Raw genomic sequence first — 27,178 nt, 5'->3', positions numbered from 1 at the left:
GATCATCAGTTTTAACTTTTTTAACTAGCTCCACGCTTCTAACTTCCTTTTGTCCTCTAATTTCTTCTCTCAAAATATTTATTCCATTCGTCACTTACTCTTTGCTACCTTATCCAACTCCCATCATATCTCACTCTTTTAAACCTCGCCCCAGACACTGTCTCTTCCAGTCTACCAAATGATTCATGCCAAACTAAGATTACAAATGTACCCATTTTATCATATCCCTCCCCTGCTCAAACGTTTACCATGAGGCATGAAGGCTTCTTCCTACCGCCTAAGGCTTCTACTCTAATTATCCTATTCTTACTATGGGAAATATATTTAAAAAAATAAGTTTGCTGTGGACACTCTCCAAAGAGGTTTAGTTAACTAAGCTACCAAAAGGCTACTCTTATGTTTTCACCTCAGTGCAAACTGGTATTCACATCCAGTCACAACCTCCCCTTGCCCCATCCCCAGCTATCCAATATTATCTCACCTCTGAGACCCTATTCCACACAAGGGGACTTTTCATTGTCTCCTACAGAAGCCTCTCCTCTCCATCTGAAACCTTAGCATGCTTCCCTGAGAAACCTTAGAAGCCTACACACATCTTGGCCATCTGTAGCCTACTAAAGAAATTATCACTTATATCAACAATTTTGACACTTGTATTTTTATATACTACACAGCTTCTAATGTAAGATTTTGCATTTACTGGTAGGCACCCAATACATTTTCACTGATTTCATGCTGTTTTGCTTAGATGTCCCTGAAAATAGGTCTTGGTCCTGTATTTCTATTTTCCTTTAATTCCTGATTCAATATCCATTGGTCAGAGCTTGGGGTCCTGAGAATTACAAGTGACTTTTTCCCCCACTAGTTCTAAGGCCATTCCATCAGGACCACAGAGGGAATTCACTGGAGACATGGCTACTGTTCAGACACAGTAGGTCTTTTGGTGATTAAGAATAAAAGCGTGGGTTTCCCTGGTGGCACAGTGGTTAAGAATCTGCCTGCCAGTGCAGGAGACGCGGGTTTGAGCCCTGGTCCAGGAAGATCCCACATGCCGCAGAGCAACTAAGTCCATGTGCCACAACTACTGAGCCTACGCTCTAAAGCCCACGTGATACAACTACTGAGCCCGCGTGACCCAACTACTGAAGCCCACGCGCCTAGAGCCCATGCTCTGCAAGAAGAGAAGCCACCGCAATGAGAAGCCCGCGTACCACAACAAAGAGTAGCCCCCACTCGCCAAAACTAGAGGAAGCCAGCGTGCAGCAACGAAGACCCAACGCAGCCAAAAAAAAAAAAAAAAAAGAATAAAAGCGTGCCAAAACTCCCACTCTCCTGGCTTTGAAATGAACTGGCTTTCTTTCCTTCCTTCCTTCCCTCCTCCCTCCCTCCCTTCCTTCCTTTCGGCTGTATTGGGTCTTTGTTGCTGCATGCGGGCTTTCTCTAGTTGTGGCGAGCAGGGGCTACTCTTCATTGCGGTGTGTGGGCTTCTCATTGCGGTGGCTTCTCTCGTTGTGGAGCACGGGCTCTAGGCATGCAGGCTCGGTAGCTGTGGCTCGCGGGCTCCAGAGTGCAGGCTCAGCAGTTGTGGCGCACGGGCTTAGTTGCTCCACAGCATGTGGGATCTTCCCAGACCAGAGATCGAACCCTTGTCCCCTGCATTGGCAGGCGGGGTCTTAACCACTGTGCCACCAGGGAGGTCCCTGAACTGGCTTTTTGCTTGTTTGTTTTGTTTTGTTTTTGGTTTTTTTTTGCGGTACGTGGGCCTCTTACTGCTGTGGCCTCTCCCGTTGCGGAGCACAGGCTCCGGACGCGCAGGCTCAGCGGCCATGGCCCATTGGCCCAGCCACTCCGTGGCATGTGGGATCTTCCCGGACCGGGGCACGAACCCGCGTCCCCTGCATCGGCAGGTGGACTGCCAACCACTGCGCCACCAGGGAAGCCCTGAACTGGCTTTTTTAAACCTGCAGAATTAGAATATTTTCTTGTTTTACCAAATCTTCATGAAACCCTTATAATAGGGTTTGTTTTCCTATTTTCAGTTGTTTTTTTCAGACTGTTTTTTCCCTTTCCTTCTTTCTTTTTTTTTCTTTTGGCCATGCGGCACGACTTAGTTCCCTGACCAGGAATCAAACCCATGTCCCCTGCACTGGAAGCACAGAGTCTTAACCACTGGACTGCCAGGGAAGTCCGAAAACAATTTTGTTTGTTTTTATTTTGGCCATGCCATGCGGCTTGCAGGATCTCAGTTCCTCAACCAGGGATCGAACCCGATCCATGGCAATGAAAGGCTGGAATCCTAACCACTAGGCCACCAGGGAACTCCCTGGGTGACTGTTTTGATAAGCTTTGTTACCTGGCAGATTGTCATTCTGCTGATTATTTCTATATAATAAAGGTTTTGTTTGTTTGTTTTAAGTCACAATTTAGGCCCTGAAAAGCACTTTAGAGATAATTTTGGTGAACACTTTTATTTTACAGCCCTGTTACTGAGTTTTTTGCATTCCTATGCCTTAGGAATAGAGGCTGCTTAGTGATCATTTCTAAACTTCAAAAACAACAATATGAGGAACTCCTGGAATAGAGTGAACAAAAAAATAGGAAGTGGGGTGACTCTTAGGGTCAGCCTGAGCCTTTTGCTTATGCACGATTAATCCCAGCCACCACACTGCTTGTTTCTTCTGGTTAGATTTTTTTATTCAAACAAGAAATGCATTAAGAATAAGATGATAAGAAAGAATGAACGTCCTAGAATCTGAATATAAGTAGTTTGACCCTGCAGGATAAAGTCCCTCACTGAAATCTACTGCCCAGGGACTCTGTACTCTATGCAGACCTACCACTCTTTACCTGGGTTTCCACACGAGCCATATCAGAACCTAAATCCTGATATCTCACACACATGGCACCACAGACTTATGACACAAGTGCTTTAACTGATAATTATCATTTATCTATTTATTTGTAAATAAGTTTATCAATTTTCATTGGTCTTTTCTGGGGGTTGAGAGGTGGCCTAGAAGCATGAGCTTATAGGCAAGGGATAAGCATTCTGTGTTGTGTCAGGCAATTAAATATTTCATCGCTCTCACTAATTTTTTTTCTCTCCTCTTTCTCTGTCTTTTCCTTGTTGTTTTGTTTTTGTCTTTTGTTTTTTCTCTCTTTTTTCCCCTCTTTATTTTCTAGGACAGCACCTACATTGATCTAAGAGACAAACTTGTTTCTGAATTTAAATATAACTCAAAATACAGGGAACAGACCAAAACAAATAGAAAGCTTCGGGAAAAGGAGAAAGGGTGACACCTGCTGGAAGAACTACTGGTGGTCTGGATTCGAAATAGAATCTCCCAGGGAAAATGTACATACACACAAAACTTCACATAATCATCAGAAAATAAGGTCCCCCGAAGCACATCCATGAACCCCAAGAATCCTAGGTTGAGAATAATAAAATAGCTAATCTTTATTGAGTGCTTACCCTCTGCCAGATGCATTACATGTATAACCTCATTTAATCCTCACAACTACCCTGATGTTGGTATTATTATTTGTAGACAAGGAAACTGAGGCCAAAAGAACTTAAGTAATTAGTACAGAATCACAGTTATTGAGTTGTGAAGTTGGATTTAAATCTAGAGCCATCAGAATTCTTATCCCCTAAACTATACTGCCTGCCCTAAATACATATATATTTTTAATAATATAATTTTTCAGTTAAAATATATAATTTTTTCTCTTATAACTCTCGATATTTCTGAAAGGTAAGTAAATAACAACTAAAGGCAGCATGGTAAAACAAAACAGATCTCAAACATTATCCCACATGCTCTTAAAGGTTTCCAAATCCATCCTGACATATATTAAATCACAGAAGAGGAGAAGCTTCACTGCTACACTGAAGGACCAAAGGAAAGGCAAAGAAACAACAGGGAACTGGATTAATAGTACTAGAGGACAGGGATAAAGGAATGTATATACTCATGAGCGGAGACACTGATCTAATGGAAAAAGCAGAAGGGCCATTTTCAGTCTAAGAAGTAGAAGGGCCATTCCAAGCAGTAGACTTAGATTCAAGTCATAAACTATATATAGTATAAAACAATACTTTCATTTTTTTTAGTGGTTTTGTTTCTAACTAGTAAAATATCTGTTATATATATATAGAAAACAAGAGGAATTAAAATCATTTCTGTGTCTCAAGCTAAACTTCCCAGAAAAAGACAAATTGTATAGATACACCTACTTTCCCCATCCTCAAAGGCTATTATTATGTTCAAATCGGAAGACATACAGAGCTAAAATATGTGAACAGCATAGAAGGAAAGAGAGCTGAATAGTCAGTGTGTTTACTGGCAGCACAATATCACAGAAGATAAAACCACTAATAATTAGTACATCTCTTTCTATTGTCTCTTTTCCTATGTATGCCCCCTGCCCTGCATCCTCTTCTTTTGAGCTCTGCTTATGTTTTTCAGCTCCACAGCCTTAACTTGTTAAAAGATAGTCAAGATAAGATCTACAGACTCCAGGACCCAGCCTGACCTTGAGTCAGTCTTGGTAGAGGTGACTTGTGGCTGAAAGGTCCACAACTGGGTTTCCCTGAGAATCTCAGGTGGCTCTGGGATTCCTGAGGTGGATTTTAACTTCAAATCAAGTTCAGAACACATCAGTCCAGTCTTCCCAGGAGAGGCATTCAGCAGAAAATCTGTTTAGTACCTAAGACTTGACTATGCAAGATATATTATGAAGCAAAAAAACTAATTCCAGAAGCCACTTCCTCAAATTCCTCAAATGTTGTAGACATACTGTATATTCCCACATAGTACATTGTTATACACAGTATTTGCTCCAGGAACCAGGTGTAGGAAAAAACAATGCCAGGCCACCCACATCCTCTGCACAGCTCTGGTGGAAGCCACTGTGCCTTGGCTTCCACCAGACCCTCTGACTGGTCTGACATGGACTCAGCCCCCCTATGGGAGAGATGTGAGTAGGGACATATGAGGCTCCCTCCTATAACATCTTCATCTATTTCTGTCTGTCTTCCCAACGTGGATTAGCAAAAAAGCACACAGAACAGAGGTAGAGGCTTAGTGTAAAGTGAAGGCAAGAAACTCTGAAAGCTGATTTTGAGGATTAAGGTCAAAGCCCAATATTCCTTTCTTCTCACTGACTAAGGGTTAGGGACTTTGCTAGGTCTCTCTCCCCACCTCTGCACTCTCTCTCCCATATGTGTACACAGTTTAAGAAATTAAGCCTATCCCTTTAGTGCCATACTCAAAAGAGTAAGTAACAACAGTAATAACATACCTAATAAATTATACAATTTTGATGACTGTTGTGAGTCATCATAAAATTGCACTGATCATAAGCTTCAGTTTGTGGAACACTACTGGCTTCTGTGCTTATGCAGAAATGTATGGACTTAATCAAGTACATGTGCCGAAACTGTTTAGTCACTCTTTAGACGTTCATATGTCTATCAGAGTGTAAGAAGTGAGAAATACTTGGAATATCACTGAGACATGGCTATGACCATCCGTTTTAAACCACTTCCCTTTAAACTGGTTCTGATGAGAACTTTAATAACATTACCTAATAGTTGAATAGCAATGGGGCTGTTTTGCATCTCTCTCTTAATTTGCATACTGTAATTCCTGCTCTACTATTATGCATTAATAAATAGTATGTTGTTAGCAAAGTCATATCAATTTTTACGGGAAAAAAGATAACTGTAGTCTGAAGTGTAGCTACAATCTGGGGCAGTAGAAAGAGAATACCGGGCTTACAAATAATCAGGTGATGTAACTTCACATTCTGAGGCCAAAACTTCTCAACTGCAGGTAACATTCTTTGAATCTCATTCTCATTATTATTATCATTTTTTTTTTACGGTAAGTGGAGGAAGTCATTTTCATTATTTTTTAAATGCAGTTAATAATACCCACTTTGCTACCTGCCAGGTCTGTGCTGAGAATGAAATGAGAGTGTATTTGTGAGAGAAAATGCTGTGGGAATTATGAAATGCTACTCAAATATAAGGCATTATTATTGTCAGCACTATCTTGGTATTATTGAAGACTCTCTAGAGGTTAGTCACATAAAAATTCAAAAAAAAAGATCTAGTTGTCAAAATGGACTGACTCCACCAATCTTATTTTGAACAGTCTACTCTTGGATGATCAACTTACCTCGATGGAGGGAAAGGCTGTTCAATTCTAGGGATGTAAATTCACAGATACAGACAAACAGTCTCTCGCCCTCTTTTAGACTGGGAATGGTAACAACTTCCACAAAACTGCTGGGGAACTGTCCTGAAAATAAAAGCAAACATTTCCAATATTAAAATTCCTTTTTTCTGTCTGTGTACCAGGACAAAAACCTTTTTTGTGATCCCATTTATAAACCCTGAATTGAAAACTCACTGAGTACTCATCACTGGAGAATATAGTGTAGAAAACATGCAGTGCACAAAATTAGGTGCATGCAGAACACAGAGAGTGCAATTCAATTCAATGAGCATTTACTGGGTGTCACTCTGTCAAAGGCACACTGCAGAGGGGAAAATGAGTAAGACAGTCTTGGCCCTGAAAAATCTTAAAATTTGATTCAGACATAAAATCTAATTCAGACATAAACAATAATTCAGTTTGAAATCCAGTGTCACATCCTAGGTACACAAATTGCTATGGAAGTTCAGAGAAGGTAGGAAATGGGTCAGGAAGAAAATGAAAAATTTTATGAAAAAGACTACAGTTGAATCTGAAGATTGGCAGGGTTTTAACAAGTAATAATAGACAAACAGGGCCTGTCAGTTGGAACACATCGGAAAGTTTAGTTGATTCCACCTTCTAACTATCTCTTGCATATGTCCACTTATCTCCAGATTCACCACCTCGGTCCAAGCCATCAGCACCTCTCACTGGATTACTGCAACCACTTCCCATCCCACCTCCCTGCCTTTGGCTTTGCCCTTTCCTATCATTCTTCAATCTGCAGCATCGAGCTTTCTAAAAGACAAATCTGATTGTGCTTAAAGCACGTTTACAGTATCCTGTTTCCACAACTCCTTTCCATGGCATGCGCTGTCCTCCATGATCTAGCTTCTGCTCATCTCCCCATGCCATCTCCCCCCGCTCCACCATTCACACTCCATATGCCAGAATGAACTTTCTCAGTCCTTCCATGTTCTTTCTCTCTCATTCCAGGGCCTCTGAATAATTCTCTCTGCCTATCCTCTTTGCCTTGCTAACTCCTACTCACCATTTTTATCTCAGCTGAGATGTCACTTCTACTGGGAAATAATCTATCATCTCCCAAATGTGGCTTAAGTAACAATAAGAGTCTGTTCTAAGGACTGTATGATATACTCCAGCCCAGACTTCCATAAATATATATAAGTTAAAGATTGGATTTAACATAGATGCATAGTGTGGGGGAAAAACTTCCAGCCTTCCCTTGGCAAATTCATAAAAGAAACTGGTGCTAACATTTTTCAAGAATAGAAAAAAGGAAACCAGTTGCATGGAAAGTGGGAGTTAAGTGCATCTAGGGTAGAGGGCAGATTTAATAAATTTAGGACACCCAGGAATCTAGGAGGGCAGCTGGTACCTAACCATGTCAACCTTTTAAAGGAACCAGTAAGGAGAGAGGCAGTGATAACAGACATTCTCTCCTTGCTGGCAGAAACCACAGTAAACACACACAGAAAACACAAAAGGATCTGAAGTGTATTTATTGGGCTTCCCCTTAAACCTTTATTTTTTATTTTTTTTATTTTTTATTTTTTTATTATTTTTTTTTTGTGTGGTACACGGGCCTCTCACTGTTGTGGCCTCTCCCATTGTGGAGCACACGCTCCAGACGCGCAGGCTCCAGACGCGCAGGCTCAGGGGCCATGGCTCACGGGCCCAGCCGCTCCGTGGCATGTGGGATCTTCCCGAACCGGGGCACGAACCCGTGTCCTCTGCATCGGCAGGCGGACTCTTAACCACTGCGCCACCAGGGAAGCCCAAACCTTTATTTTTAATATGGAAAGAAGGGAGGGTCTGTGGTCTATTTTGTACGTGAGGAATTATGAACCTCTTACCTGTCACATCCTCTTTCTTTCCTAGAAGCCAAAATTCATCCACCACTGCCAACACCTCAATAACATCTCCCACAAAGAGCGGCAGTTCTTCTGATACGCTAGGGCAGAAGTCAAAGATGGCTCGAACCACTGAGCCAGCCTCCATCTTTCATAACCTGGAAAGAAAGGTCAAAAGAAATGGGAAAGCATAAGTATTTAAGACACTGTAATATAGATTGGTATCTTGAGAATTATCATTAAGATATAAAGTATCTTATTAATAATAAATTATTACTAAAATATAAAGTATATATAAGACTACTTATAATGAAGTCAAAGCTAAGCAAATAAGAAGTTTGTACTTTCAAAATACTGTCTCATTTCTTTAAAAACAATAATTTCCTCATATGTTTTCATTTAATTCTCCAAGTTATTCTGGAATTGAAAAAAAAAAGTGACTTATAGCTATGTGGAATAGAAAACATGCAACTTGGAAATGCAGACTTTCCAATATGCTTGAAGAAGGCAACATGGGAATTAACATTTTTAAGGTACCAGGCAAGAGGGTGCTCTTAAAATATGGTATTTAAAAAGTAGGGATTTTAAATATGGCATTTCATCTATTCCCCATAACTATCTTTTTTGCTTATCTTTTTCCCTTTGTATTTCCACATGTATTTTATTTTATTTTTTCTTCAAGTTTTATTGCGATATAATTGGCATACAGCTCTGCATAAGTTTAAGGTACAAAGCATAATGATTTGACTTACATACAACATGAAGTGATGATCACAATAAGTGTAGTGAATGTCCATCACCCCATACAGATACAAAATGAAAGAAAAAGAAAAAAATGTATTTTTCCTTATGAGGATGGCTCTTAGGATTTACTCTCTTAACAACTTTCATACATAACATATAGCTGTGTTAATTATATTGATCGTGCTGTACATGACATCTCTAGTACTTATTTACCTTATAACTGGGAGTTTATACCTTTTGACTGTCTTTGACCAATTCCCGCCCCTCCGCCCGCCCAGCCTCTGGTCCCCACAAATCTGATCTTTTTTTCCATGAGTTTGTTTGTTTATTTTTGAAGTATAGTTGACCTACAACACTGTCAGTTCCTGTTACACAACTTAGCGATTCAATATTTCTATGCATTTCAAAATGATCACCACGATAAGTCTAGTCATATGTCACCATACAAAGATACTAGTTATTAACTATATTCCCCACACTATACCATGACTCATTTATTTTACAACTGGAGGTTACTTCTTAAACTCTCTCACCTATTTCTTTCCTCCCCTCACCCCCCTCCCTTCTGGCAACCACCTGTTTGTTCTTCGTATCTATGACTTTTTTTGTTTTATGTTTGTTCATTTGTTTTTTAGATTCCACATATAAGTGAAATCATACAGTATTTGTCTTTCTCTGACTTATTCATTTAGCAGAACACCCTCTAGGTCCATCCATGTTATTGAAAATGACAAGATTCCATTCTTTTTTTATGAATAATATTCCATTGTCATGGAATATTCCATTCCATCTTCTTCATCCGTTCATCTGTTAATGGGCACTAAGCTTGCTTCCATAGCTTTTGTAAATAATGCTGCAATGAACACAGGCGTACATATATCTTTCTGAATTAGCTTTCTTCAGATAAATACCCAGGAGTGGAATTGCTGGATCATACGGTAGTCCTATTTTTAATTTTTTGAGGAAACTCCATACTGTTTTCCATAGTGTTTGTACCCATTTACATTCCCACCAACACTGCATAAGGTTTGCCTTTTCTCCACATCCTCGCCCACACTTGTTATTTATTATCTTTAACAGCCAATCTGACAGGTGTGAGATGACATCTCATTGTAGTTTTTCTTTGCATTTCCTTCATGTGCCTGTTGGCCACCTGTATGCCTTCTCTGGAAAAATGTCTAGATCCTCTGCCTGTTTTTTAATTGGGTTGCTTGTTTTTTTGATGTTGAGTTGGATGTATCATTTGCAAATATCTTCTCCCATTCAGTACGTGGCGTTTTCGTTTTGCTGATAGTTTCCTTTGCTGTACAAAAGCTTTTTTTTAATATAAATTTATTTATTTTTGGCTGCCATGGGTCTTGTTACTGTGCGTGGGCTTTCTCTAGTTGCGGCGAGTGGAGGCTGCTCTTTGCTGCAGTGCACGGGCTTCTCATTGCGGTGGCTTCTCTTGTTGCAGAGCATGGGCTCTAGGCGTGCGGGCTTCAGTAGCTGTGGCACACAGGCTCAGTAGTTGTGACTCGTGGGCTCTAGAGCGCAGGCTCAGTCGTTGTGGCGCACAGGCTTAGTTGCTCCACGGCATGTAGGAGCCTTCTGGACCAGGGCTCGAACCCGTGTCCCCTGCATTGGCAGATGGACTCTCAACCACTGGGGGGAGTGACTGAGAGCTTTTTAATTTGGTGTAGTCCCTCCCCACAGCTATCTTAAAGATGAGGGTACTGAGGCTCAGCAAGTTAGAAAATTTGTGCAAGATCACAGAGCTTACAGCAGCAGGGCCAGGATTCAGACTGAGTGCATTCCGGCCTCTACCTACTGAGACCGTGCCTGTAAAAAAAACGATTTGACCTGAAGAACAGCAGCAGGACCATACCTCAGTGGCCCAGATTTAAAATGCACTGAAAAAGACAAATCCATAAGAAGAATAAGAAAGGGCTATGTAGATGGCGCCTCCAGACAAGCTTTAGTACACTATACCAGATCAAGAATGTGTTTTCGGTTCAAGGACGCCTACGGCCCAAACTTGCATACTATCTTATGGTGTCTGTGCTGTAATAAGACAATGCGTCTGTTACTTTGTGTCAAGGGAGCCTAAGGACATGTTAAGCAATAGAAAGGGAGGCAATAAATAGAGGGCATATGCCATCAGCCATGATTACCTTCAGCCATGATTACCTTACACTTCTCCAAGGTCTTTTGCAAGGAGCGGCAGAAGATCTCCAGAGTGTCCAGGCCCCAAGCCTATTTTTCTTTATTTGCCTCAAGTATCATTTGGTGTTGGCAGAGATGAGGATTCTAACTTTCATCTCACATATAACAATAAACAACATCAAAAAGCACTAAGTGTCTAATTACAAAAAAGGATAGTTATAGCTCTAAGTTTACAGTCTACAAATGATGTGGACAAACATTTAGGCACACAAGAAACTGTTCAGTCCGTTAATGTGAAGGGCCTATAAGATTTTAATGGCACATGCAACACACATATTACATATTTAATTTGAACTGTTGAGTAAAAAGAGCTTATCTTTGAGTTACTGAAACTTTTTTTCCTATAATATGACTTGGGTACACAATGGAGAAGAGAAGTAGCTAGTACCATTCCCCACATCCTCTCCCACCACATATTTTCTTTAAGTATTAAAAAAATATAGAATTAAAATCACGCACTGAGGAGGCAGCATAATGTGAATGCAAAGTACGAGGCTCCTTGAGTCAGAGAAATCAAGGTTCAACTCCCAGCTCCACTAGTTATTAGCTTTTTCACCTTGGATATATTACTTAAACTCTTTGGGCTTCAGCTTCCTTTTTCAGAAAAATGGAGATAATCATACTTTCATAATAATCATCAAGAGGATGATCATAATGATAAAAATAATTATACGAATGCCTAACATTTATTGAGCACTTACTATGTGCCATGCATTGTACTATGAATTCCCTCATTGAGTTCTCACAACAACCTTATTGTATATAATTGATTCCCATTTTGCTAGTGAGGATACGAGGTCAGAGAGCTTATATAACCTGTCCAGGTCACAAAGTCAGTCAGACATGGAATAGGAACCCAGATCTGCCTGTCTCCAAAGCCTTAACCAGTATGCTAATAGTATGAAGGACCTAAGCCAGCACCTAGGTGCTCAATAAATGTTAGCAGTTATTACTAAACATCATTCCCATAATCAGCTACAAGATCAAATGTGTGCCACCAATACAGCATCGCCAGAATGTGATATTTCAAGTATATAAACTCTACAGAATTTACCATTTCAACACGTCAAAACGTGGTTAACTTTGACCATGTTTTAAAATAGGCACATTATATACACCCTTGCCTTCTTCAGTAGAAGAAAAGACACTGAACATGAACTTAGTAAGTTCATTATTAAGACCATACCTTACTGTACTCTGCTGTAATACAAAATACCAGTACTATGTAACTTTTAGGTCTTTCTCTTTTAATGTCAGCTTTCCCTTTGCTATCACTTTATTTCCTCTGTCAACTTTTCTACCTCTTTCTAGATTGTTGTTTATAATCTGTTAGGGGGTGGGAGGACCACACACACCCCACCAAAATTATTTAAAGTTTCCAGATAAATAAAAAGTAAACATGCGCCAAATGAGAGGCTAACAAACTCTTCTGCAGTGGTAAAGTACATGTGGTAGTGCTAGAGTCCTTCAACAGTTATTTTTTATGTGCTCTGAGGCCCCTTTCTTACTTTATGGCTGTCTTCCAGATGTCAAATTTCCACATAAGGGTGGTGCCATAAATGGTTTTTCCCTAAAACAAACAATACTTTTCAAAACCCTTAGCCATCTATAAGTTATTAAAACAATTCCTCAAGGCTGAGCCAGGTAGATATTATTTTCCTTCTACTACTGTATTTTCTCAAATTCCATCTCACTATCAGACTAAATATATACCTCATTATCTAAAGTATCAAGTAAAGAATTAGCATAAGTCCCACAGGATAACTTAGAGACCTACCCTGTTACATGGAGGAGTAACCTCTGTTATTTGAAAGAGTTAAAGCTTCTCCCTGAGAACCTTCCTGCTTTACCAGAATATGACTCAGAAGCAGAGGAGGGTCTGGCTCAATAAATACTTTTACTGACTGACCTCCCACCCTATTGGAAGGAGTGTGTAATCGTTGAGTAATACACACCCTGGAAGGGTGATGAAATCAGAGCCTGGCTAAACTACATGATTTGTGGGTGAGACCAGAGAGGAGATCTTTATGTCCTCTGTTTTATGTGGAATATCATGAGTTTCATCTGTCTTCCCTGTATACACTATAAAAAGCAACAATTATTGTTTTGGTCTGGGCCATTTTAGAAGCCGGGACTGGGAATTCCCTGGCAGTCCAGTGGTTAGGAGTCAGTGTTTTCACTGCCGTGACCCGGGTTCAATCCCTGGTCAGGGAACTAAGATCCTGCAAGCCACACAGTGCAGCCAAAACAAAAAACAAACAGAAAGAAAAAACAAAACAAAAAAACACCCCAAAACATATGTTTTGAAACTCAATCATAACTAGCTTATATATGAACTGTTCCACCAACTTCAGATGGAAGTAAAAAGAACTACATTGGAAATCAGAAAGCAGATGGGCTTGAGAGAAAGCAGAGGAAATAAATGCCTGTATGGCATAAAGTCTGGGACATCAGAAAGTTTGCTATGAAAACAACGCTTCTTCTCTTGCTGGTGAATGCCAGCCCTTCCACCTTTGCAGAGTCACTGCATTTGAGGTGTAAAGATCCTTCATTCTTCAAACGCTTACAGGATGTAAAACTCTATGAGGGAGGAGATTTTTGTCTGTTTTGTTCACTGGTCTGGAGTAATGCTCAATGAGTAATTTTTGGTGAGCAAATGATTTATTGAACTTTAGGAAAACACATGGAACTGTTCATATCAAAATCTCTTCTTCCACTTACCTGAAACTAAAGTAACCATCTCTTCTCCACAGTTTTACCTTCCGGCTTCAGTAACAGTGTCATATAAATCTTTCAGATCAAACATTAAAATCTTGCACTTCTTCATCTTCTACAGCCCACAGACAGCAGGCTCAGCTCTCTGGCAAAGAGCTAAACCAGAACCAGAGTTCAGGTCTGTTTGACTCCAATGCCCATGTTCTTTTTACTATAAATGTTACTTCTCTTAAATCTCACTGGTTCTTCCTCCAAAATCTCTAGATTTCCTTTTTCCTCTCCTTAGTCCTCTGATATTGTATTACAAAAATCTTCAAACAGCCAAGTTGAAAGAATTTTACACCCACCACCTAGGGTCTACCATTAAGAGGTTACTGCAGCCACTTGATCACATACCATCTCTCTCTTTATCCATTTATCAGTCCATGTTATTTTTTGATGCATTTCAAATATATTTTATTTTTGATGCATTTCAAAATAAAGCACAGACATTTCCCCCAGTACTTCAGCATATGTCTTAACTAGAGTTTATTATTTGTTTACAGTTTGTCTGTTTTCTTTTGGGGAAGTACCATTTTCCTCTCTTCTTGGCTAAAGATTCTTTTCTCCCCACTCATCTGTCAGTGAACCTGGTTAATCTTTTAAACTGTCAATCTTTACATATTACACAGTTGTTAAGAATTTACAAGGTTTTCCTACTCTCTATAATTCATTCACATATTCAACAAATATTAATCAAGCCAAACAGAGTCAATCAAATTCCCACGCAGGCTAAAAATTTGGCTCTGCTAATCATTTGATGACTCTTTAACCCCATATTCTTTAAATATTTATTCTCTAATTCTGTTGGTGACTGACAGGAGCATTTAAACTCTCCTCTATTGTCCTAAGCAACTCAACTCCTATCCCAAGGTATCCACCCTACACAGGACAAAATAAGACCCTGCAGATAACCTGACCACTCTCTTAGAAGGAGATACTCAGGCTTATCTTTCAATGAGGGAGAGATCTAAAGAGCAGAAACTGTTTGGTTTTTTGTTTGTTTGTTTTTGCTGTGTTTGGTCTTTATTGCTGCTTGCGGGCTTTCTCTAGTTGCAGCAAGCAGGGGCTACTCTTCATTGCGGTGTGTGGGCTTCTCATTGGTGGCTTCTCTTGCTGCAGAGCATGTGCTCTAGGCGCACAGGCTTCAGTAGTTGTGGCTCACGGGCTCTAGAGTGCAGGCTCAGTAGTTGTGGCGCGTGGACTTAGTTGCTCGGCAGCATGTGGGGTCTTCCCGGACCAGGAATCGAATCCGTGTCCCCTGCATTGGCAGGCGGATTCTTTTTTTTCTTTTAACATCTTTATTGGAGTATAACTGCTTTACAGTGGTGTGTTAGTTTCTGCTTTATAACAAAGTGAATCAGCTATACATATAGATATATCCCCATATCTCTTCCCCCTTGCCTCTCCCTCCCTCCCACCCTCTCTATCCCACTCCTCTAGGTGGTCACAAAGCACCAAGCTAATCTCCCTGTGCTATGCGGCTGCTTCCCACTAGCTATAGGTTTTACATTTGGTAGTGTATATATGTCCATGCCACTCTCTCACTTTGTCCCAGCTTTCCTTTCCCCCTCCCCGTGTCCTCAAGTCCATTCTCTACGTCTGCGTCTTTATTCCTGTCCTGCCCCTAGGTTCTTCATGACCATTTTTTTTTTTTTAGATTCCACATATATGTGTTAGCATACGGTATTTGTTTTTCTCTTTCTGACTTACTTCACTCTGTATGACAGACTCTAGGTCCAACCACCTCACTACAAATAACTCAATTTCATTTCCTTTTATGGCTGAGTAATATTCCATTGTATATATGTGCCACATCTTCTTTATCCATTCATCTGCTGATGGACAGTTAGGTTGCTTCCATGTCCTGGCTATTGTAAATAGAGCTGCAGTGAACACTGTGGTACATGACTTTTTGAATTATGGTGTTCTCAGGGTATATGCCCAGTAGTGGGATTGCTGGGTCGTATAGTAGTTCTATTTTTAGTTTTTTAAGGAACCTCCATACTGTTCTCCATAGTGGCTGTATCAATTTACATTCCCACCAACAGTGCAAGAGGGTTCCCTTTTCTCCACACCCTCTCCAGCATTTATTGTTTCTAGATTTTTTGATGATGGCCATTCTGACCGGTGTGAGATGATATCTCATTGTAGTTTTGATTTGCATTTCTCTAATGATTAATGATGTTGAGCATTCTTTCATGTGTTTGTTAGCAATCTGCATATCTTCTTTAAAGAAATGTCTATTTAGGTCTTTTGCCCATTTTTGGATTGGGCTGTTTGTTTTTTTGATATTGAGCTGCATGAGCTGCTTGTAAGTTTTGGAGATTAATCTTTTGTCAGTTGCTTCATTTGCAAATATTTTCTCCCATTCTGAGGGTTGTCTTTTCGTCTTGTTTATGGTTTCCTTTGCTATGCAAAAACTTTTAAGTTTCATTAGGTCCCACTTGTTTATTTTTGTTTTTATTTCCATTTCTCTAGGAGGTGGGTCAAAAAGGATCTTGCTGTGATTTATGTCATAGAGTGTTCAGCAGGCAGATTCTTAATCACTGCACCACCAGGGAAGTTCCCTGATTCTTAAATCTGCAGTGATTTTTTTTTTTTTAGTGCCGCAAGGATACTTTAACACTTTCTATGGACTGAAGACCTTGGCAGCTACCTCTTAATCCATTTTTGCTCCCCTGATGTACCAAGGAATACTCAAGATGATATAAGCTGTAGTTCCTGCCCCCAAGAAGCTTAGCTTAGTCTCCACCACTTCCCCAAAATATGTTCTGAGGACACTAATCATATTGCACCCAAATACAAGAGCTCTATGGTCATTATAAACCTGGGAAAGGCTATAAGCCATATTTCTCTCTTGGAGGGGCATAAAAAATAAATACTGAGTCAATCCAGGCAAGAATCACTTTTTAATCCAGCTTTCCTAAATTTATCTGGCAAAGCACACTTTTTTCAAGTCAAACTTTAAATTTTTTAAATTGTTTCTCACCCCACTTATTCATAAATAGTCCTTGTGCAGTTCTAGCCAATCGAAATGCTCTCTGCTCCCATAAAGCACTTTCTGTCCAGAACTTGTTCTTTGTTTACATGCTGTTTCTTTTTTCCATGGGGGGTTCCACTGTCTGTCCACACATTTAAACTCTCCCCACTCTCTACTGCTTCCAGATGATGCCCTTCTCTCTTGCTCAAGCCCACCTCCACCTTTCATGTCTCAGCTCCCTTGCTCTTATTCACCTTGTAGATTTGTGAGACATCAGACTGGACATGTAAAAGTTACAGCCATGAGAGAGAATGTATTAATGAAAACATACTCAGAAATTGGGCTTCCCTGGTGGCGCAGTGGTTGAGAATCTGCCTGCTGGTGCAGGGGACACGGCTTCGAGCCCTGGTCTGGGAGGATCCCACATGCCGCGGAGCAACTGGGCCTGTGAGCCACAACTGCTGAGCCTGCGCATCTGGAGCCCGTGCTCCGCAACAAGAGAGCCTGTGATAGTGAGAGGCCCGTGCACTGCGATGAAGAGTGGCCCCCGCTTGCCACAACTAGAGAAAGCCCTCGCACAGAAACGAAGACCCAACACATCAAAAATAAATAATAAATTAATAAACTCCTACCCCCAACATCTTAAAAAAAATACTCAGAAATAAAAATAACACTTAAAAAAGTATATCATGCAACCCAAGTGTCCATCAAAAGATTAATAGGTAAACAAAATGTGGCATATACATACAATGGAATATTATTCAGCCTTAAAAAGGAAGAGCATTCTGACACATTCCACAACATAGATGAACCTTGAGCATATTATGCTAAGTCACAAAAAGACAAAAACTGTGTGATTTCACTTATATGATGTATCAAGAGTAGTAAAACCCATAGAAACAGAAAGTAGAAAGGTGGTTACCAGGGGATGATGGGGAGGAAAATGGGTACAGTGTTTCAGTTTGTGACAATGGAAAAGTTCTGAAGATGGATGGTGGTGATTGGCTGCACAAAAATGTGAATGTACTTAATGCCACAGAACTGTACACATAAAAATGGTCAATTCTATGTTATATATATATATATATATATATTTACCAAAAGAAAAAAGATTTTAAAAATCTATGTCATAAAATGTGAGAGAATGTGAAAGAAGGCCTGGTAAACTTCAATAATTTTTGATAAGAAACATATATGCAAGTCTGGACAGACTTTACTACAAAAATCTCCTGAGATAACAAACTAAACTTTTCCCCTGATAGACACAGATATCAGACCTGGGATAGACTGAGAACACTGACCAATAAGCCAGTGCTGGGTGTCTTCCATTTCCCCTTCCAGGTCTGTCCTCCACCCTTCTGCTCTGCTCTGTGCTCTACAAGGCTAACCCCCAAGAACTGCATCAAGGCGCTCTTCTACCTCTGGCTTCCAGCTGGGTTCAGCCAATGGGTGGCACCAGCAGGAGATCTGAAGGCAGAGGGATGGTGAGGTTGGGTATTTTATTCCCATGTGTCCCTCCCTGCTGGGCTGTGGGTTGGCTATATTGTTCTACTAAAGGCCACAGCCACCATCAGAAAGCCCCCTCAAAACAGCTCTTTCTCTTGGGTTAGGTAACCACCCGGTTTCTTGCCCCTGAGGTCTGGGTGGCTCACCTGCTATCCCTGGGGTACAGTACAATTCTCTGTTATTTTCCCTAAACCTGTCCATTCCAAGTGGGACCTCCTCAAATTATCCAATTTGAGTGTGCCTTCTATATTCTGCTGAGCCCTTGACAGATACATGCCCAAAAGGATTTTCTGAATTTATGAGAACTACGCATAAAAAAAGAGACAGGGCTTCCCTGGTGGCGCAGTGGTTGAGAGTCCACCTGCCGATGCAGGGGACACGGGTTCATGCCCCGGAAAGATCCCACATGCCGCGGAGCGGCTAGGCCCGTGAGCCATGGCTGCTGAGCCTGCACGTCCGGAGCCTGTGCTCCGCAACGGGAGAGGCCACAACAGTGAGAGGTCCGCATACCGCAAAAAAAAAAAAAAAAAAAAAAAAAGACAGAAAATATAGGAAACTATATAAAGTTAGTTTCCTAAATCTACCATTCTAAATCTAGGTGAGAGATAAGAGGTAGATATATAAATTTTGAAAGCTTAAAACATGTTTAGAAAGATATTGATGCCTGGGGTCCTGTGCACCCACCCTTCAAAAAAATCTCCACTTTTTTGACAGATTTGGTGCATCAGACCCAGACTCTAAATTGTTTTGAAATTCTGAGTGACCTATTTTACTACTAGGAAAGTAGGACACAATGTGTGAGAGCTTTGAAAATTTACTATATTCTTTCAAATAGCACTGATGATACCTTGCACATTCTTCCTAATATTGCCCAATTCATAGTATAAGTCTAAATTCTGGACTTTCAGAAGAAAATTTCTGAAGGAGTTTCCTTAACTAAAAGACAGTTTCTCCTTTCTTGTTTGCGCCTACAAAGTGGGAGGTACATCTTTGTCAACCTGAGAAGAGATGCAAGAGGGTCCTCTTCGTAGGGACTCTCCAGTATAGGTTCCTTCAAAGGAATATGCTTTCACGAGCATCTGGAAATTTCCTTATGTCTTGAAACTGAACTCTCCATAAAACATTTTGGGGAATGGAAATCCATTTAAAAAATTTCAAGTCCAAGCAATGAAAAGTAATATTTAACCTCAAAAGCAATTGCACAGTTCTCTTATTCTTGGCAATATAGGACTAAAAAGAATGAGCTCTTTCCTCTGGGTGAAAGGATAAGAGGTGTCAGAAAATGAAGTCTAAATCTGTTTCCGAAAGGAAATGAGAGAAGCTAGGAAAACATTATTTCCTCCTCTGGTTTATGTCACTAGAGTTCATTTTGGACAGAAGGTCAGCAGTCACTGCCAGGTGATTACTCAGAGAACTAGCAACAGATGAAGAGGAAAAGTAGAACCCATCTAGATCATGGTGGCCCCCATGAAGCTGAGCAGCATGGCCTGGGCTAGCTGTCCTCCAACAAGTATCTTCTTCCAACCCACTGTGCTCTCCTGATGACAGCAGCACTGACTCACATGTACTTTGCTAAACAGGTTACGGAATGTTGGACTGTAAGAAAAAATAAAAAGCCTGTTCTGACTTAGGTGGGATGATCAGAGAAATGAGGTAGAAAAGGAATCTGCTATTGTAAACTGTCTTACAGTTTATATTATATTTTGCTTATTTCAAACTTGTCTCAAGTTGGAAGGCAACAACCTCAAGCGATGGAACAGGACATAGATCAGAGTTTCTGCCAATCATGGAAGGGCCCTTCAGTCCTCTTCAGGATTTAAACGGAACACCTCTCATCTAAAACAACTAATTTTTTTTTTTTTTTTTTTTTTTTACAAAAGACAATTTAAATTAAGAAAGTTTCAGGATTGACTCTTATGGAATAGCTGTTTCAAGTAACTTGAAGGATTCCACCCTCCTCTCTCCCCCACATTAAGCTGATATTTTTCTCCCTTTTCAGTTATTTTAAAAATTTCTTATACATCTCTACATCAATTTTGTCTTTTTTGGCAAATTGCACTGGTGGAGGAAGGTTCCAAGACTAATATTTTAGGACTACCAAATTTGAGGACATTTACATTAAAGAAACATTTTTCAAATGGGTCAACCTAAGAGTTCCTTAAGTACTTGCTCGGGTTCCCATTTCTTAAATCCTGCATGAATCTCAATTATGAAATTTAAGCATCACTGACTCCTAAGTAAATACATTGGACATGTCTGAGCTAAGGAGCTTTATTAAAATTAACAGCTGTGATACGTTTTGTATACAATAAATGCCCAGATAATACAACTGACAGCAGCTGCAGAAGTGCAGATTAACTGGAAACTATAAAGTGAAACTTCAGGGTGAAGCTGCAGTTAACAAGGAACAAAACAAACATGTGATAACAGGCAGTTTTTAGGACAGTTTCCAGGAGATGCCAAGAACATTTATTAACCCAAGCTATGAGGATTAATAGTACAGAGATCTGCAAGGTAAGCATCTTTTTTCTTTTCCTTATCTCTTTCAAGCACAGGCTATTTTTTTGGCTAAAGAAGATTTAAAAGACAAGGAGTTTCTCTACCCTTCAGGTTTTTTACAGTATAAAATATTCTTGATATTTTGTAAGAAAGAATCAGAAAAGGAATTTAGAAAACTAAAGATTCTGAGAAAGAAAAATAGGGAGGAAAGAAACTGTGCAGTTGGAGTTAAAAATAATTGAGACCATTCTCAGGGTGAGTGATTCTAGATCATTCTACGCAGTACCAACTTCCAAGGACCGTGGAAGAGAGGGACCAGCAGCTCTATACAAATAAGTAAAAACTAACACTTCTAGTTATAGAAACTAGAGTCACTATACTTGAAAGGAAAATGTATATATGGATCTTCTGGTAGTTTCTATCCAAGATGAACCAGAGAGTTACGCCAAGACACAGCAAACTTGGTGAATGGTGGATTCCTTAGATGGTATCAATGGGGATTAAATGTCCTAAGTCAGGATGTTCAAACCTAAAATTCAACAATGGAAAGGTTCACTTGATTTAAAAGAGATCTCTCACAGGAAAGGAAGGGCAATGGTATGATATGTAAAGAAACTAATGTATCTACATGGAAACATGTGAATCTAGGAGTGAAACATTAGGAACTGTAGCTAGGATAAGAAAAAAGGAGAAACAAACAGGTGGGAGATTTATATTACAGGCTGCCATGAGAGATGAAGAACAAAGATGATATATTAATAATAAGATTACAAAATCGATACAGAAACTAACCAAAAGTAGTGCCTGGTAGTTGATATGAGCTAGAATACTAATTCCTTAACAAACAGCAAATACATACAAATCACAATCCAATTAATTAGCTACATCCTAGAGATTTCAGAGCCCTTTGCTGGGCTATCCAGGCAGCTAGCATGTCAGATCATGGTGATTCCTAGCAAGAGGAATGAAGGAAATAGTTCAGGACTTTGCTCTAGTTCTGCATACTATTTTGTTTTGGCTTTTTTTCTCTAAACCATGAATAGGTGTTGAATTTTATTAAATGCTTTTTCTGCATCTACTGAGATGATCATTTTTCCCCCTCTATTCTGTCGATGTGGCAAATTACATTGATTTTCAAATACTAAGTCAACCTGCCATTTCTGGAATAAACCCTACTTGCTCGTGATGTATTACTCTTTTTATATAGTGCAAATTTACTTTGTTGGAGATTTTACACCTATGTTTCCCAAAGGATATTAGACTGTAATATTCTTTTAAGTGTCCTTGTCAGATTTGCCAGTAAGGGTTAGGCTAGCCACATAAAGAACTGGAAAATGTTCCTTCATCCTCTAATTTCTGAAAAAGTCTGTGTAAGATTGGTATTATTTCATCCTTAAATATTTAATAGAATTTGTTACTGTAATAATCTGGGCCTGGAGAACTTCAAGGAAAGATTTTTCATTAAAAATTCAATAGCTTTATCACATATGGGGTTACCCAAATTTTTCATTTCTTCTTGTACTGATTTTGTTAAGTTGTATTTTTCCAAGAAATTTGTCCATTTAATCCAAGCTGTCAAATTTGCTGCATGAAGTTGTTCAAAATATTCCTATATTAAGATTTTAATATCTGTATGATCTATAATGATATTGGAAATTTTGTTTTCTCTTTTTTCTTAGTTGTGCTAGGGGTGTATCAATTTTGTTCATCTTTTCAAAGAACCAACTTTTGACTCTGCTAAATGTCTCTATTGTTTGTTTTCTAGTTCATTGATTTCTTCCTCTATTATTGTATCTTTGTTATTTCCCTCTTTCAACTTTAGGTTTACTCTGTTCTTCTCATTCCTGTGAAAACTTAGATAACAGATTTTCAACCCCTCTTCTTTTCTAATATAAGCATCAAAAGCTATGAATTTCCCTTTAAACACTGCTTTAGCTACACAGATTCTGATACAGTGCTTTCACTTTCATTCAGCTAAAAATTTCCTAATTTCCCATTGATTTCTTCTTTTAACTATGGGTTATTTAGAAGGGTGACATTTACTTTCCAAATATTTCAAATACCCAGAGATCTTTCTGTTATTAATTTCCAGTTTAGTTCTGCTGTGGTCAGAAAACATGCTCTATATTATTTTAAATTTATTGAGATACTTTATGGCCTGGCATATATGGTCTATATTAGTGAGCGCTCTATGTGCACTTGAAAAGAATGCAGTTGTTGAGAATGGTGTTCTATTAACGTCAGTTAGGTTGAGAAGATTGATGGTGTTATTTCATCTCATATATACCCTTGCTGATTTTTTATCTACTTACTCTATTAATATTGAGAAAAGAATGTTAAATCCCTAACTTATTGGGATTTGTTTTTCTCTTTAATTCTGTCAGTTTTGCTTCATGTATTTTGAAGATCTGTTACTAGGTAAATGCACATTTTGAGTTTTTCTATCATCCTGATAAACTGACCTTGTTATCATAACAAAATGTCCCTCTTTATCTCCTTACCTTAAAGTCTACTTTCTCTGACATTAATATAGCCATGCCAGCTTTTCATGCTTACTGTTTACTTGGTATACATTTTTCTTTTTATTTATTTTTTTATTATTATTTTTTACTTTCAACATGCCTATGCCTTTATATTTAAGGTACATCTCTCTTTCCTCCCAGCTTTATGGAGACATAATTGACATATAATATTGTTCAAGTTTAACATGTACAATGTGATGATTTGATACACATATATATTGTAAAATGATTACCACAATAAGGTAAGTTAACACATCACGCACCTCAAATAATTACAATTTCTTTTCTTGTGATGAGAACATTTAAAATCTACTCTCTTAGCAATTTTCAAGTATATAATACAGTATTGTTAATTATAGTTACAATGCTGTATATTAGATCCCCAGAACTTATTCATTTTATAAGTGGAAATTTGTTCTCTTTGACCAACATTTCCCCATTTCCCCCACCCCCCAGCCCCAGAAACTACCACTCTACTCTTTTTCTATGCATTTGGCTTTTTTTTAGATTCCACATACAAGTGACATCACATAGTTATTTGTCTTTCTCTGAATTTCTAAAGTGCATCTCTTTTAGACAGTTGTTAAGTCGGATCATTTATACTTTTAAATTAAAATATTTGGACCATTTAATGTAATTACTGATCTTGCATTTGTTTCTATTTGTCCTATTTTTTAATTCCTTCTTTACTGCCTTCTTTGGGTTAATCAAATATTTTTTAGTATTTCATTTTAGTTCCTCTAGTGGCTTTTATTTATACCACTGGATTTTTCAAGTGGTTGTTTTAGGGATTGCAATATGCATCATTAACTTATCACAGTCTACTTACATTTACTATTATACCATTGTACATACAATGTATGAGATACATAACTGTATAATTCCATTTACCACACCATCCTGTCCGTTGTGTTATTGTTGCCATATATATTATTTCTACATATTTGTGGTAGCTTTAAAATAGATGCAAAAATGTTTTGATACTACTCCCTATCTCCTCTTCTCCTGAGTGTGGGCCATACTAGTGACTCATCTCTAACCTACAGAATGAGGTGGTAGCGACAGTGTGTGATTTCCAAGACTAGGTTGTGAGGACACTCAGGCAGTCTTATGGAGAAGCCCACATGGTAAAAAAACTGAGGCCTCCTGCCAACAAGCATGTGAGCAAGCATCTTGCAAGGAGATTCTAGGGTCCCAGACAAGCCTTCAGATGAATGCAGCCCCCACCAACATCTTGATGGCAACTTGTGACACACCCTGAGCCAGAACCACCCAGCTAAGCCACTCCTGAATTCCCAACCCACGGAAACTGTAAGATAATAAATATTTAGTGTTTTAAGCCATTAATTTTGGAGAAAATTTGTTATAGAGTAATAGATAATTAATGCAATATATTATAAATCCCATAATACAATGCCATTTTTGTTATAAACAATCAGTTGTCCTTTAAATAAATTAAGAAAAGAAAAGAAGTCTTTCACTTTTGCCTGTACAATTACCATTTCTAGTGCTCTTCATTCCTTTCTATAGATCTGAGTTTCCTCCCGGTATCATTTCCTTCAGCATTTCTTGCAGTATAAGTCTGCTGACAACAAATCTGCTCAAATTTGAAAATATTTTAATTTTACTCTCATTTTGCAAGGATTTTTTGCTTAGTATAGTATTTTGAATTCATGGTTTTATTTTTCTTCTTTCAAACTTTAGAGATGTTGTCCTATTGTCTTCTGCCTATTTCAAATGAGATGTCAGCTGTCATTCTTTGTTGTATGTAATATCTTTTTTCTCTGGCTACTTTTAAGAATTTTCTTTTTACCTTTGGTTTTCAGCAGCTGACTACAAAGTGTTTAGGTGTAGTTTTCTTCATATTTACCATATTTGAGGTTCACTAAGAGTTTGGGATCTATGGGTTGATGTTTTTGACTAAATTTGGGGAAATCTTGGTCATTATTTCTTCAAATATTTCTTCATCTTTCCTCCTCTATTTATGTGATTCCAATTAGACATGCTAAATTACTTGATACTGTCTCACTGTCACTACAGCTCTGTTCTCCCCGTCCCCAATCTTTCTTCTTTTCAGCTTGTATAACTTCTATTTATCTGTCTTATAGTTCATTGGCCCCTTTCTTCTGCAGTATCCTTCCTGCTCTTTTAAGTCTATCCAGTTAATTTTTATTTCAGCTGTTGTACTTTTCAATTCCAGAATTTCCATTTGGCTCTTTTTAATAGTTCCATTTCTCTGGTGATGGTCCCTATCTATTCATTCATTATGGCCATCTCTTCTTTTAAATATCTGAACATATTTACATTAGCTGTTTTAAATTCCTCATGAGCTAAATCTATTATCTCAGTCATCACACAATGAGTTATATTTTTTCCTCTACAGTATGTGTCACATTTTTGCTTGTCATATTTTCACTTCTTTGTATTCTAGTAATTTTTATTGTATGATATACATTGTGTATGATATGTTATAGATGGTCTGGATTATACTGTTCCTTTAATGTGTGTTGAATTTTGTTTTGACATTCAGTTAAACTACAGGAAGATCCTCTTGATCCTATTAGGCTTGGTTTTATAGCATGTAGGTTGGGTTTTGTCCTGAGTCTTAAGGTATGGCATTTATTGTAGGTATTATTCTTACTCCTAAAGTTGTCCTAGCTGGGGTCTCAAAGGAATGCCTGTAGTGCTCATCAAGGTCTCTCTACTCTGGCCGGACTATAAATCCAATATTTCTGAGCACTGTGCACCCTCAGGTATCTCTGCTCAGCTCTCGGCCCCACAGAAGCAACTCTGACTCAGGCCTCACAGAAGCTTGCCCTGTGCATGCCCAGCCCAGCCCTTGGCCAAAGACCTGAGATAAATCCCCAAGAAGATTCCTGCCCCTATATCCATTTGCTGCTGTCTATCCTCCTTTACTCTGACCTACAAATCTCAGCCCTCTCAAACCTATGAAAACGAAAGCAGATGGTTGTTGTAATAAGCCATTGAGATTTTGAAGTTATCTGTTGCACAGCCAAAAAAAAAAAAAGGACACAGTGTGATATTAGCTGTTTTGACTGGATCAGCTGAGCACTTCACTTTTCCATCAAACATGCATAACCCTTATTATCTGGGTAAACTATTATCTTCTAAGACCCAACTCATGATACCTCCTCTATGAAGCCTACAGAATTAGTCCCTATCTCCTACACGCTCTACAGGGCAGGGATTCTTTTCGTCTATTTTATGTACCGATGTATATCAAGCACCTAGAGCACTGCTTGGTATGTAGCAGGCCCTCCATAAATAGTTGCAGAATTAATGAGTTAACACACTGAACTACTTTAAGTTATATATCAAAATATATATTCATATTCCCAATGATCATGCTCCTCTTTCACACAGAGCTATACAGGATCTCACAGGATTCATTTCCACATTAGGAAGGTTGGGCTTTGATTTTAGGTACTTGGGAGCACCTGAAATATTCAAATAAGCAAGTTTATTTGTTAGAATTAGAACTGGTTCTAAGTAACTGAGCACCCCCAAATACAAGGGGGAAAAGTGTGTGTGTGTGTGTGTGTGTGTGTGTGTGTGTGTGTATACACACAATTTTTTTTCCAGATGAAGACAAAAAGGTATTCCAAGGTAAATCATCCTGGTCACTTATCGTCATATCATTTTTTTTTTTGGAGGGGGGTGCATTGGGTCTTCGTTGCTGCACACAGGCTTTCTCTAGTTGCAGTGAGCGGGGGCTACTCTTCATTGCAGCACATGGGCTTCTCATTGCGGTGGCTTCTTTTGTTGCAGAGCATGGGCTCTAGGCGAGCAGGCTTCAGTAGTTGTGGCTCACGGGCTCTAGAGTGCAGGCCCAGTAGTTGTGGCGCACAGGCTTAGTTGCTC

At 39.0% G+C, this 27,178-nt stretch overlaps 1 protein-coding gene across 4 annotated transcripts in view; it reads right to left on the bottom strand.

Annotated features, from left to right (window-relative positions):
- Positions 1-27,178, bottom strand: part of DNMBP (dynamin binding protein) — a 139,277-nt gene that overhangs the window by 96,999 nt on the left and 15,100 nt on the right. For all 4 annotated transcript variants that reach the window (XR_013824309.1, XR_013824310.1, XM_079900320.1 and 1 more), the window contains exons 2-3: positions 8,087-8,241; positions 6,189-6,311 (exon numbers count right to left, since the gene is read on the bottom strand). Coding sequence is in view for 2 of the 4 variants with exons in the window: in XM_079900320.1 (XP_079756446.1) it covers positions 6,189-6,311; positions 8,087-8,231 (268 nt within the window). In the remaining 2 variants the exon portion in view is untranslated. The remainder of the gene's footprint in view (positions 1-6,188; positions 6,312-8,086; positions 8,242-27,178) is intronic.

Source organism: Stenella coeruleoalba (genome assembly GCF_951394435.1).
Source record: "Stenella coeruleoalba genome assembly, chromosome: 16".
NCBI classification, from domain to species: Eukaryota; Metazoa; Chordata; class Mammalia; order Artiodactyla; family Delphinidae; genus Stenella; species Stenella coeruleoalba.
This window is presented reverse-complemented; position numbering and strand designations above follow the sequence as displayed.